The 13,618-nt window shown below is 45.4% G+C and overlaps 4 protein-coding genes across 6 annotated transcripts in view; all 4 read right to left on the bottom strand.

Moving 5' to 3' along the window:
- Positions 1 to 1,177: 1,177 nt before the first annotated feature.
- On the bottom strand, positions 1,178 to 3,197 carry LOC108075789 (retinoid-inducible serine carboxypeptidase). Its single transcript, XM_017168355.3, has 4 exons — positions 2,961 to 3,197; positions 2,567 to 2,906; positions 1,572 to 2,483; positions 1,178 to 1,509 (listed from the first exon to the last, which is right to left on the bottom strand). The coding sequence occupies exons 2-4, from the start codon at positions 2,640 to 2,642 to the stop codon at positions 1,217 to 1,219; spliced, it is 1,281 nt and encodes a 426-aa protein (XP_017023844.1). The 5' UTR covers positions 2,643 to 2,906; positions 2,961 to 3,197; the 3' UTR covers positions 1,178 to 1,216.
- Positions 3,198 to 3,215: 18 nt separating this feature from the next.
- Positions 3,216 to 4,805, bottom strand: LOC108075788 (retinoid-inducible serine carboxypeptidase). Its single transcript, XM_017168353.3, has 2 exons — positions 3,669 to 4,805; positions 3,216 to 3,587 (listed from the first exon to the last, which is right to left on the bottom strand). Exons 1-2 carry the CDS (start codon positions 4,639 to 4,641, stop codon positions 3,277 to 3,279), a joined length of 1,284 nt encoding a protein of 427 aa, XP_017023842.1. The 5' UTR covers positions 4,642 to 4,805; the 3' UTR covers positions 3,216 to 3,276.
- A 578-nt stretch (positions 4,806 to 5,383) lies between these two features.
- Positions 5,384 to 6,998, bottom strand: LOC108075807 (retinoid-inducible serine carboxypeptidase-like). Its single transcript, XM_017168379.3, has 2 exons — positions 6,014 to 6,998; positions 5,384 to 5,742 (listed from the first exon to the last, which is right to left on the bottom strand). Exons 1-2 carry the CDS (start codon positions 6,984 to 6,986, stop codon positions 5,432 to 5,434), a joined length of 1,284 nt encoding a protein of 427 aa, XP_017023868.1. The 5' UTR covers positions 6,987 to 6,998; the 3' UTR covers positions 5,384 to 5,431.
- A 2,157-nt stretch (positions 6,999 to 9,155) lies between these two features.
- Positions 9,156 to 13,618, bottom strand: part of beat-Ib (beaten path Ib) — a 54,012-nt gene continuing 49,549 nt past the window's right edge. For all 3 annotated transcript variants that reach the window (XM_017168568.3, XM_070283188.1, XM_041775811.2), the window contains 5 exons: positions 12,382 to 12,593; positions 11,016 to 11,151; positions 10,696 to 10,952; positions 10,469 to 10,640; positions 9,156 to 9,850 (listed from right to left, as the gene is read on the bottom strand). In XM_017168568.3, coding sequence (XP_017024057.1) covers positions 9,714 to 9,850; positions 10,469 to 10,640; positions 10,696 to 10,952; positions 11,016 to 11,151; positions 12,382 to 12,593 — 914 coding nt within the window. In that variant the 3' untranslated portion in view covers positions 9,156 to 9,713. The remainder of the gene's footprint in view (positions 9,851 to 10,468; positions 10,641 to 10,695; positions 10,953 to 11,015; positions 11,152 to 12,381; positions 12,594 to 13,618) is intronic.

Raw genomic sequence — 13,618 nt, forward strand, 5'->3', positions numbered from 1 at the left:
CGAGCACTGAGCCATCTACTCCAATTACCATCTATCTCTTCGCCACTGGCGGCTCGGCGGCTTCGATTGCTGTTCCCGCCCGTAAGTATTTCCTAATTAGTTGTTGATGACAAAAATACGTGGCAGACGGCGGAAGTATGGCCAAAAATTAAATATGTAAGGAGCTGTGCCGCCAAAATCAATTGTCAAATTGGATCTACATCAAAATAGGTTACACAAATTAGCAGGCATAAATATGGCAGGCTAATGTGCTTTTTGTGGTCATGAATTTTGGGTAGAGATTACTATTGATTCCCAGATATCAATTCTAAAAAGCAACTCTCTGCCAAGAACCCTATGCACCCACCATTTACCTTTAAGTAGAGTCTGTTTTCAGGTGAAAAAATATAGAATTCATTGGCCAATTTTTGTGGCGTCTACAAATGAGCCTTGGAAAAGGGCGTCTTTGCAGAAATTATCTTCCTGGGCCTTTTCGCTTTCCAGCCAATTGGGATGTTGGCCCAGACAAACTTTTAAGTTTTTAATTAATTTGTTTTGCTGCGGTCCCGGTCGCCGCAGCACAGCATTTTTCCAACTCCAACTCTGCCCTCGCCGCCCCTCTGCTCATTTTTCTTTCGGCGGCGGGAGAAAAAAAAGGTTAAGTGGTTTCATTTGGCAAACATTTACCGAGACTCGAGCTGGAAGTTCCCCAGCCACTCATCAATGCCCAAGTGTGTAAGACTTTTAATAGGCTTTTGTGTGGAAAATAAATTGATGCGGTGCACCTGTAAAGCGCTCCAACAATGGGGCTGCCTGAGCCAGACGAATGTCTGTCCGTGTGATGCGGCCAACCGCATCCCAGCCAGAAAGTTCTGGGCCAGGGAGGACGGGCAACCGAAATTCAGTTAATTTTGAGTAAATTGTTAGAAAATTGTTGTTGCCTGGCTGGGTGGGTGGCTCATGTGGGCACGGCTTGCGGCCTTGACTCGAGAATTATGGCATTTAATTACCAAGTGTATTGAGATTCTCTTACTCCCGAAACTTTAACCACTTTCCCAGTGGCTGTGTGGGTCTCTTGCTCTAATTTCAAGCAAACCTAAGAGTAGACAATTAGGAAATTATAAAATCCGTTTGGCAAACACATTTTCAGTATAAGAATCCAAGCTAAATGGACATTTCTTATTAAAATCTTTAGCTATTCTTTATAAAAACTTTTGTTTATTTCCGAAACGGACCACTAAAAGGTCGTAAAGTATTTCAAGATGTACTCCATGGCCGCTGGGTTGTCCTGCTGCACCAGGTGTCCTGCCCGGAAGACCCAAAACATGCTGAGACGCCCGCCGTGCTTCTCGTATCCCTCGAGTACTCCCCGGATGCGGAAGGGAGTGCGGGGCGCCTCCAGGTATTCCCGCCTGTTTTGCCACTTTAACCGTCCGATCCAGCTGACGGTGCCGGGAGTGGCGCAGAGTAAGTCCAGTATTCCTGAAAAGAAGCCCACCCGGATCGGAGTTTCGTCCAGAAGTCTGGTAACTAAAAATGACATTACCATTAAGTCAACTTAAATATTGCAAGAAATAGGAAGCCATGATTACCAATTTTGGTGGCTGGCTTGAAGATTTCCTCGCTGAGTCGCATAAAGACCGTGGCATTCTGCTCCATCCAAACAGGCATCTTCCCGAGACCCAGCACCCGCGTGACGTTCGTTCGCAGGAAGTTGCTCATCTGCGGGTCCTCGCCGTAGCGGTAGATTTCGTCCTGATGAACCCGCCGCTGCGTGTTGTAGATGAATACTCCGCCAGTCATGGTGGCGATCTCCTCCTGGATATCGCCGACCTTCGCAAGGACACTTTGCCACTGCTCGCGGTACACTAAAGCGGCCAACTCGCCGGCCAGCTGCGACACTCGACGGTAGCCGTCGCCGTCCACAATGCCCATCTGGAGCATGTAAGGAGCATAAGCAAGAATGCTGTCCAAGGGCGAGGTCCAGGGATTGCCCACCACCACAGACTGCAGACGACAGTCCACGCGTCCTCTCTGCTTGGCCAGATGCAGCTCTAGCGCGAATTCCGGCGCCATCTTGCCGCCGTAGCTCTCCGAGAAGATGTGCAGGGGCACGCGACGGAAGAGCGGGTGCTTCTGCAGAAAGCTCTCTACCAGCGTGACCAGATCGAGGGCTATCTGCCGGTTGGTGCTGGCATACTGCCCGTGATCCTCCACGTAGGCGAAGCCCGTGCCCACGGGGCTGTCCACGAAGAGCACGTTCATGTGCTGCACCCAGCTGCTTTCCCGGATCCGGCCTTCAATGTCGATGGGGCCCAGCTGCTCGAAGCAGCCGGTGCCCGTGGATGCCACTCCAGGCCCGCCCTGCAGCCAGATCACAAGGGGTCGCTCCGTGAAGCTTTTCACGTTGGCCGTAGTGTGGAAAAGCCAGTAGAAGAGGTGGGCGCCCTTGCGTACCTCCACATAGTCCCAGTCCTGGTCACCTGGTCCCATGCCGACGCGCCCTAAAACAAGAGTTTTCAGGGAATTATTTTACCACATCGCAAGACATCCCTTGTTGGCTTTTATTCCCTCAAGACGTACCCACCTTGCACCGATATCAACGTTATGTGGATGACCAGGCCTACTAGCCAAAATTTCTTCTCATTCTGGGTTAGCTGCATTTCGCCGATCAAAGTTCTCTCAAGGGGAATGTGGAACTAAACGCGAATTTTGCCTGTTTCAGCGGCAAATACGCACTGATCTGGCAAGCTTTTGGCCGGTGGCTAATTATAAATTGGTAAACAATCAGAGTTCTGATAAACAATAGCAGAACCAAACAATGGTCGGTGGGCGAAACGGAGATTACCCTCAGTTCTCACTTTTAGTAAGAACTAGAATATTTAATGGCTTTCTTCCTTCCTTAATGAGCTGACAGAAATAGCATCCTAAACCAAAAATGTTCTCATTCATTACCAAGTACAGGGTATTTCAGTACACACCTTTCACATCCCCAATGAAAAAGCTTCTTGGGAAAACTTGAGGATAAGTCGCAGTGTCTGGGGCCGATATGTGTACCCCTAAGCGAAATCGAACGTATATATTCACTTCCAAAATATAAACATTGACCCTATGTGCTATTTAGGAGGCCGGAACCCACTCCGCGTGTTTACACTCGGCTGGTCATTAGCAAAACAACAAAAATAACTTTACGTGGGCATCTGGCGGTGCATTTGGATCCGCCTCAAGACGTGAAATTCAACTAACAACTTTGGTTTATTCGAGCAGCTTAAAAAATACTAACACACGTTTAACACATTACTCGGAGGAATCGCTTTGATACTGCGTGACGGCTCTCAAGACATACTGCATGGCCGTCGGGTTGTCTCCGGGCGCCAGGTGACCCGATCGGTTGATCCAGTACATCCCGAACTTGCCGCCGACTTTCTCGTAGCCCTGCAATCTGCCCTCGATCACGATGGGAGTACGATTAGCCTGGAGGTACTCGCTCTTATTTGCCCAGACCCAGTCTTTGATCAAAGCCAAGGTGGCTGAGGTGGGAACCAGGGCATCCAGCTGCCCGGAATAAATATTTACCGTCACGGAGGTCTCGTTCAGCAATCGTGGAACTAAAGTGATAAAAATAAATATAATTAACCACACCCTTCTGAATAACTAATTTGTTTTTTTAAGCCAGCAGAACCGCTTACTCGTAATCATATCCGATTGCAGGCGATCCCCGTGCAAGGCGCCGAAGACCTCTATGACCTGCGCTGCGAAGATACTGCCGTTAATCTGCAGAGCCTCACCCACATCCTCCTGCATGAATTGGACCAGGTCATCCCCATAGCCGTAGGTGCGGTCCTCGGACGGGTCCACGTGGGTCTGCGTGTTGTACATGAAGACCTCCCCGGTGAGGTTCTGCATAAGACCGAACCACTGCAGATACTCATCCGTGGCCTTCTCGAACTCATGCATCTTGAGAGCGCTGAGAATGCGTTCCTCCTGAGCATCAATCTGCGCCACTCCGTCCTCGTCGATCAGCCCGTTCACGAACAGGTACTTGGAGTGTTCCCGGCAAATGTGTCGGGTCGATATCCAGGGGTTGCCCATGGTGACCGATCTCAGTATTCCTGGCGCTGCCAACTCACCTAGACTCATGGCCTTATCCAAGCGAATGGCCAACGCAGGTGCCATCTTGCCGCCGTAGCTCTCCGAGAAGATGTGCAGAGGAACCTTTTTGAACTCGCTGTGTCGCTTGTAGAAGTGCATCATGAAGGTCATCAGGTCGTCCGTCAGCTCCTCGTTGTTGGTCACCAGCAGGCTGGAGTTGTCCACGTAGCTGAAGCCCGCGCCAACAGGACTGTCCAAGAAGAGAAGGTTCACGTGCTGGACCCAATTGCCTTCGCGAGGTTCACCCTTCACATCCACTGGTCCCAGCTCCAGGAAGTTGCCCAGAGCGGAGGAGGCGCCTCCTGGCCCGCCCTGCAGCCAGAGGACTAGAGGACGGTCCGTGTAGGTGCTCACGTTGGCTGTGGTGTAGTAGAGCCAGTAGAACATATGCGCTCCCTCACGGACGTCCACGTAGCCCCAGTCCTGCTCCCCGGGTCCGAAGCCCCGTCGAGCACTCGTCCAGGGCACCCCTAAGAAGAGACTCACAATAGCCAGGAAACCGAACCACATTCTCAAAGGTGTGTCCGCCAATTACTGGAGTCTTCGCACTTGGAATTTCGTCTATTTATTGGTCTGGATCGGACACCATTTCGCGTTCGAATGGTCGAGATTTGACCATGAAAATTTGATGTTCTTTGTTTCTGCTGAGAGGTATACATATGTAGGAAAGTTGTTTGGTGCTTGACCCCTGCATTCGGAGAAACACCCTGTAAAATTCGGACATAAATTCTGAAAGGTAGTTTTAGTCACGTAAAACAACTATGATAAATGAAAATAAATAATTATAATTTAATATTACAGTACTAATAAGGCATAAGCCAGATATGTTGTATATAAAGAGAATGATTCCTACCAAAAATCTTAAAAAGGGAAAGCCTTTACACTTGTATAATTAACACAATTTCGTTTAAGTACAAAATTTAATAATTGTTAAAAGTCAATTATGAACTTAACCTTTTTTTCAAAAACCATTCAAATGATTAAATTCAATGTTTCGGGTATATCGTGGTCGAGCCACTTGACTTTTACTTGCCACTTGTTTATTTTATCCAAGTGACCACCACTACCCCAGGGCAAGTTTGGCAAACAATTCTCTTTTGTTTACTCGATGCCAATTTATGGCATCCCAAGATATAAACAATTCTTAGCAGCGATCTGAATCAAACAGAATTTTGAATTTATTTTTTCTCAGCATATCTTGGCGTACAGTTTAAAGTTGTATCTAATTACTTACTTAACTTATTTTGTTCTTGCAATTTGGAATACAAATAAGATCGATTTGGGATATCTTTAGTTCGTTTTATTTCAATACATCGTTGTCGTACTGTGTGACTACTTTCAGGACGTACTCCATGGCCGTCGGGTTGTCTTCCGGCGCCATGTGACCCGATCGGTTGATCCAGTACATCCCGAACTTGCCGCCGACTTTCTCGTAGCCCTGCAGTCTGCCCTCGATCACGATGGGAGTACGATTAGCCTGGAGGTACTGCGACTTATTTACCCAGACCCAGTCCTGGATCAAGGCCAAGGTGGCTGCAGTCGGCACTATAATATCCAGCTGGCCGGAATACAGATTGACCTTGATGGAGGTCTCGTTAAGCAGCAGGGGAACTAGAACAAGGTGGCGTCCAAACACACATAAGAAAATAATGGATAAAATCTTCAATTAAATGATGTGGTTTATATAACCCTAGTCGCTGGATAAAAAATTGAAAATAAATCTAAAAGATAGATAATTATCGGGCTTCTCATTAATTTTGCAAATGTTATTATGGAATTATAGTTTTATTAATGGGGCAACGGTTTCTGCTTTGTGCATTGAATTTTAATTTCAAACATCCAGAATAAAGAAACTGGTTTTAAAATGAGGAGAAGTACTCACTGTCATCAATAGTCGCTATTGAAGTGTCCGCATAAAGGTTGTCGTGCGCCAGGTAAGCTTGTGCTCCAAATACACTGCCGTTGATTTGCAAAGCCTTGCCCACGGTGTCCTCCATAAATTGCCTGATGTCTTCCCCGTAGCCGTAGCTGCGGTCCTCGGACGAATCAACATGGGTCTGTGTATTGTACGAGAATACCTCGCCGGTGAGCTCCTGCATGAGTTTGAACCAAGAAAAGTATGCGTCTGTGGCCTTTTCGAATTCATTATCATCCAGAGCCTCGAAGATTCGTTTCACACTCGCGTCTACCTGTGCCACTCCGTCCTCGTCGATCAGCCCGTTCACGAACAAATACCGAGAGTACTCCTTGCAGACGTGGCGGGTGGATATCCAGGGATTGCCCAAGGTGACGGACTTCAAGGTTCCCAAAGCTCCCAACTCCCCCAAGCTCATGGCCTTATCCAGGCGGATGGCCAACGCAGGTGCCATCTTGCCGCCGTAGCTCTCCGAGAAGATGTGCAGAGGAACCTCCTTGAACTCGCTGTGTCGCTTGTAAAAGTGCATCATGAAGGCCATCAGGTCGTCCACAAGCTCCTCGTTGTTGGTCACCAGCAAGCTGGAGTTATCCACGTAGCTGAAGCCTGCCCCTAGAGGATTATCTATGAAGAGAAGGTTCACGTGCCGCACCCAGTTCCCTTCTCGTGGTTGACCCTTGAAGTCCAAGGGTCCCAGCTCTCGGAAGTTGCCCAAGGCGGAGGAGGCGCCTCCGGGTCCGCCCTGCAGCCAGAGGACTAGAGGACGGTCCGTGTAGGTGCTCACGTTGGCTGTGGTGTAGTAGAGCCAGTAGAACATATGCGCTCCCTCGCGGACGTCCACGTAACCCCAGTCCTGCTCCCCGGGTCCGAAACCCCGTCGGGCACTCGCCCAGTGAATCCCGAGGAGTAGACACACGATTGTCCGGATACTGCAGCACATTCTCCCAGGAGATCGGTCAATTACTGCACCAGCTACAGCGAATTTGGGTCTATTTATCGAACTGATTTGAACACAAACTTGTAATCCTCTTGTTTGCTCTGTCTTTTTGTAAATAAAAGCTTTGCCAGATGCACTTGAATTAAAATATTTTCTTTTCTAGTGCCTTCATCATTAAAGAAATATATATTAATTTACAATAACAACCTATTTAAACAAAATTAATTTAATGTATATGCAAATTTAACTTAAGTTGTAGACTTTCTTTTCTACGTTACCCTGAAAATTAGAATGATCATATTTTTTTGCGTATTTTTTTATTATTATTATTGAGACATAACTTAGGGATCACAGTGATATATTTGGGTTGCATATTTTTAGGGGGATAAATAAATTATAAAAAGCTATTGAATGTATGGCTGCAGAGAAAAAAAAAATATTAAATATTAGAGATGCGAATTTTAATCTGTAAAACATATCCTTTATTTAAGCATTTTTCAAAGGGCTTATTGGAGTAACTTTTTCGCTTTCAATTAGTTTATTTTTGTGTTTAACGCGACTGTTTTTGTGCCGCAATTGTCAAAGTTAAAATTGCTTTATTTCAATTCCAGAGCGTCCACAACAATGGACAGCCTGGGTGCCAGAAAAATGTCTCGCGGAGAAGAATGCTCGGCGAGAAGAAGTGGAAATTGAATCCGATTTCCACACTCTGTGGCTCCACCCGGAAAAGTAATTAACAAATGTTTGTTTGTTCCATGCAAGTCAAAACCAGGACGGCAAAAAGCTTACGATGCGAGCCGTGCAAGGAGGACTGCTTTTGACAACTGCAAGTGGTTGGACCCCTCGCAGCTGCCACACCCACACCCACCACCACATACCCCTCTTCCCACACAGGCCACTGCCAATTTTCTCCGAGTCGCAGTGCAGTTTTAATGAGAGCAGCACCTGGCTGCCTGCTGGCGACTGTCGGCAGCAACGGCTTCTGTCATCAGTGGCAAGTTGGCGATGCCAAGCGACCGCAAACGGAAATCAATTTGCCACGGGAGCAAAACCCAAATTGCCAGTTGAATGCGTTTTCGATTGTCCATTAAGCAGTTCCTGCAGCCAGCTTTTTGGCGTCTGCCAAAAGTCATTTTCAAGCAATTGGCCTGGCTGGCTGGCAAGGCAATACGGCGCGGTGCCCAAGCTCAGACCCAAAATGGAAAGAAATGGTTTGCATCCGCCACCGTCTCTTCGTAATTCTATTTGTCCTCACTTTTGAATATCGAATAGAACGATTTTTTAAACTATAGATTGATATATGTTATATTATATAATTGATGCGGAGGTAAAACCCAATTCTTATTGAAAGGAAAATATTCATTATAAATGTATCTAAGCCTAACCCCTTAATTTAATTCTTGACTTTTTGTAGATGGAAAATTACTGTGTGCAGGCAGGCATAGAGAGTGGGCGCACACTCACCCAATAAATTTTTGCAACTGTGCCACGCCCCCATATGCAGATTCTCAGCAGGGGAAATGCAGATGCAGTCGTCTGTGAAACAGCAGCTAGTACACACCCCCCACACACAGGCAGTGCTCTATGCCGAATGCCGCACACCATTTGACGCTGTTTTCGGTGTCACTTCGCCAATTTCAACTCCAAATGTCTGTCTCCGTCGCCGGCACTTGGTTGTTTTTGTCACGTAAATTACAAGTTTTTCAGCTGCCTGGCTCTTCCCCTCCCTCCCCTCATCCATTTGCACTGCTGACGCCGCAATTTTTCACACTTCACCCGAAATCGGTTGCCGGGGTCGACCGAGTTATAAATACTGGTAATGGAAAATCGCCGGCGGGCAGACACAAATTCAAGAACAATGAAAATCTTGCGAAATTAATCTTCCGCAAAAGGTTGTTGTAATTAGATTGAGTGAATTTTAATGGTGCGATTTAGAGCATCAAATAAAGATTGATGGCCTGCTGGAATTCAGATACATACTTTGCTGGCTTAAAAAGAAAATCATGGCAAAGCAGGGCTTACATTTTATAGTCCATTGTTTTGGGGTAATCCCTAGAAAATTTATAATGCAAAATGTGAAATACAAATCAGCAGTAGATACTTGCCAAGATATTATTGTTATAATTACCTTCTTTTCTTTATGTTGCTTCCAATAAAAACACTCGGGACAGGTGATGAAATAAAACAATGTTTATTTGGCTTCCATCAAGGCTCCTAACGCACACTCCCAACTTAGGGTAACACTAAAGTTATCTCTATGGCTAAATAGTTGTACAGTTTTTCAAACAGACTCAGACGAACGAAACACTTAATCCGCCCAGAAACCACAATCTTAACGATAAATCCTCGACAAACCCAACAAAAGCAAACATTCAGAATCCTGCTTAAAGAGTAGGTGTATATGTGTGCCTGGTATACCCATAGGTATGCATGTGAGAATGGGCTCGATGTTTATTTACACTTGACTTAGGGTTAGAGAGGTCCTCGCAGGGAGTCGCCCGAGTGTTGATGCGGGACGCCGCATTTCGGAAATGCACTCGCCCTTACAGATACTTAACATAGGCATAGGTATATGTGAGTAGGTATAGTCGGTATGCTGGGGACCGTTTCACTGTCGATTTGCTATTGGATTCACTAAATATGGGTTCCGTAATTGCCGAGCCCGAGCAGGGCTCCTCCACTCGTCCAAGTCCCGCCTGAAGTCCATCTCTCCTGCCGGTGGCCGGCTTATCACCGCTCCATCCTGCCGGAACGCTGGCTCGCCAACAGGTTACCCCACTGACCCAGAATCCAGATGGCCGGCCAGAGCAGGACGAGCAGGGTGCGGTTCCAGTCGAACGGACTCGGCCGCAGTCCGGCGGCGGCATCTGAAATAACACAAAACAAGATTGGTTTAGCCCTGGCGAGAGATTGAAATCTGCTGCGGGAAGGGCACCCGGCGGCCAAATTAATCTTTGAATTAATTGCTTCCAGCTTAGCGCAGAGCATTAATAAATCGCTGCCACACAAGGATGTGGGGGATCGGGCTAATAAGGTGCTCGGTCCTTTTTCGTTAACTTTGATTTAATGCCCCACAGTTTATCACTGTAATGGCGTGCGTGTAAATGTATCCCCTGTGCATTTGTTCGGCTGGCAAAAACCATCAGGCCCAGTTGGGTCAATAGCCTTCCCTTCGCCCCTCATTAGGGCGTGGTCGTTGCCTATCTGTGGGCTAATTTTTAAACAGCAGCCGCAACAGAAAAAACCCAACCTCTAATGACCGGAACTTAATCAAATGGGATATCTATTGATTACCTTTGGCAATGGTAAAAGACAGGAAAGAATACTTCAAATTGGTGCCTGAATTAGAGGACTTTCTCATGGCTTAAAGCTTGCCTAATAATTTTGTTGTTTTCGCATATATATTAACATTGATTTTTGTTTTAGAAATGGGTTTTTTCCAGCAGAGGTGGCAAAATAAAAACGGAAAAGCTCTTCTTACTCACTTGAGTGAATCAGGAAAAGTTCGTTGTGCTCGTCGGCCTCGCCGGGCTGGTCGAAGGGATACATATTCATGTCGGGGGATCGCCCCGAGGCCAGAATCCTGGGACGGTCCTCCTCGATCAGCTTCTCGCTTTCCTGGGCGTAGATGTCGTGGATGCGTGCCGAACACTTCAGCTGTAAGCGAAATGGGATATGGAAGTGCTGGCGACTCAAGTGCTGGCGACCTCACCTTCAAGCGACCCTTGATGAAATGGTGAACCGTCACAACGAAGTTGATCTCCAACACTGCCGACTCCAGGTGCTCGGCCAGGTGACGCTGAACATCGTAGACCCGCAGATAGTTCGGTGGCACCTGGATGTCGTTGATCCACCAGGTGAGGTTGGCCGCCGGCTTGGAATAGTCCGAGGAGCAGTTGCCGTTCACCACGTCGCCCAGGCGATACCGCGAATGGATGCCAGTGATGATGGGCCGCTGAGTGGGCAGTTCTAGTGCAAAATTCAATTACGATTAGTTCCGATTGGTGGGCAGGGAGCCAGGAGGCGACTTACCAACCACTTCCATGTCGGCGGCCACGATGGAGGTGTCGAAGGTGGGCGCGTCGGCGGACACTTCGCAGGCAAACTTTCCGGATATAGAGGTGGGGACATTTCGCAACAGGACATGGCTGGCATTTGATTGGGTGGTCTGAAAATTAAAATGGCTTGTGTCAAGGCTTTGAAGTAATAGATACCCTTTGAGCACTATTATTTTTTATATTAAAAATAAATTAAACTACTACTACTACTAAAATGTCACAAGTTCTTTATAAAGTTGTTAAGTCCTTGTGTTTAAAGTGAAATAGTTTATATGCACAATATGAGTTTTACTTGCAGCCCAAAAGTATGCTAAATTGAAAGATCTCAAGTTAATCTTCCTCATATTTTCTTTATTTCTTTAATTTTGGACAAAGAAACTTGGCTGACTTGCTCTATAATAAATTATAAATAAAATAAAAACATAAATATATAACAAAAAGCATGTCCAAATCATTAAACTGAGTATTGAAAATCCACCCAATATATATATTGACGACCCCTTTTACGCCAGCACTTACATAAGATAGGCGTAACCTTCGTCCTTCTTGCAACTTTTCATTCATTATATGTATTTAATTTATTTCATGCGTGTTTTTGTCCTTTCGCAACGTCGCTTTTAATATCGAAATGTCAGCAAAAGTCAACAATGAGAGTGCAGCAAATGAAAAGTCAAAATTGTTAATTAAAACTTTTTAACATGCATAAAACAAACACAGCCACACACAGGCCCGTCAAGCCAGGACGATTGTTTACACTTCTCCTGCTGCTGATGTCGTTAATACCATCAGCAACAGCACCAAGTGTGCACAGCAGCCTCAGTTGCCCACAGTTATTTAAGGCAATTTACACTGGCAACTCTTTCTCGTAGTATCTCTTCCCAGTTTCAATCAGATGATGAGGTTATCTGCATCAGCATTTGTGTAGTGTTGGTACTTTGGCTTTTTTTTCAACAATAAATTGTATTAACTCAAAGTATAGTAGTTGTTTTTAATTTATAAACTAAAAAATCGTATTTTGTATTTAAATAAAAAAGTGGTTTTCAAATGTCAATATTTCAGTCATAATTGAAATATATTTACTACATTTTATATTTTTAAAAATTAATTTACTTTAGAATATAATAAAAGATTTGTTCTGAATTTTCAACTGTTAATACATATTTCTATAACCCGTTTTAATGTATCCGTAAACTAAACTAAGCTTAATAAAAATACTGCATCCAAATATTTGCTTATAAAAAGATTGTTTTCGAATTAAGCTGAATTTACATTACTTGAACTTATGTAGTATATAAGCTATATCTTATAGCTATAGTTCTAGCTACATTGACTGCACTCACCTCAACGTCAATTTCGTTCGTTTTGGTGAATATCTTCCAGGCCGGATTCTCCTTCGGAGTGAAGCGGTAGAACTCCCGCCGGCCGCGATACCACTTCACCGTGTAGAGCGTATCGTTCTCGATGTCATAATTGCAGATTAAGAGCGCATTATCGCCACGCTTAACGGCGGACGGGATGCGAACGTTGACATTGCGCAGCCCCACGGTGAGACCTGCAAGGGAGAACGGGGGTGTTAGCGAGTGTTGTCCTGGGATCGCAGTGAACAGTAGCCCGTGGCTTAAATATGACAAGTTATTGTGGCTTAATTATGATCCCCTCGAGGATTACACAGCATTCACGCCGTCCTCTTATACAGCGACTCAATGTGAAAAACAAGATTAAAAGGAAAACTTTAAGCTCTGAAATTAATCTGTAAAAGGAAATGTATTTAAAGCCGTAATGTAATGGAAAAATTACTGAAATCTTTCATTGGCAGTTCGATCTACCAAATTATAATAACTTCTTAAGTTCGTATGAAAGTTAATTAAAAGAAATATTATGTTTTAATTTAATTAATTAATTAATTTTAACTATTTCGTTATAATATTATTTCATTTCATCAGAATTACACAGTTATTGTTTACTATTTTTATATTATTCCCACACATATGCCCACATCAAATAATATTTGCCCTGCGGCTTTCGCTCGGTGTACCACAAACTCGTCAGCCATGAATAAAAAGTAGGTCAACGACCATGAAAACATGAAAAGACCCTCCAAAAATATATGTATAAAAACTCGATGGTATCAGCACCCGCGGGTGGGAAAGAGACAACCGGAAGACCCGAATTCAAAAGCTGATTATAACGAAAAGATTGGTCGATCTCCACTTTAACCGAGCTCCCCAAGCTGCTCGCCTGTTCCAAATTATAAAAAGCTTCCTAGAAAAACTAAAATCGAAAGTGAGGGTCTCGCTCTCCCCGAAAAAAAACCCCATAAATCATAAGGGGCCCGTCGCTCGCACAAGTGGCAGTGCGTAGAGTCGCCGCCATGTAGGAAATCGAGTTGGGGCAGGCGACCAGGGGCCCAGCAGCCTCCGCTGCCCCGCTGTCAAAGGTAGCCGGCTAGTTCCCCAGAGGTCACTGAACCCGGATGGGGCGACGAAGATCTCAGAGTGCTTAGATGACGGCACCGATCAACTGGTGGTTGCCTAGCTTATATGTTTAAGTTTCTCAAGTTCTCAGTGGTTCTAGGTA

Source organism: Drosophila kikkawai, chromosome 2L (genome assembly GCF_030179895.1).
Source record: "Drosophila kikkawai strain 14028-0561.14 chromosome 2L, DkikHiC1v2, whole genome shotgun sequence".
Classification (NCBI taxonomy): Eukaryota; Metazoa; Arthropoda; class Insecta; order Diptera; family Drosophilidae; genus Drosophila; species Drosophila kikkawai.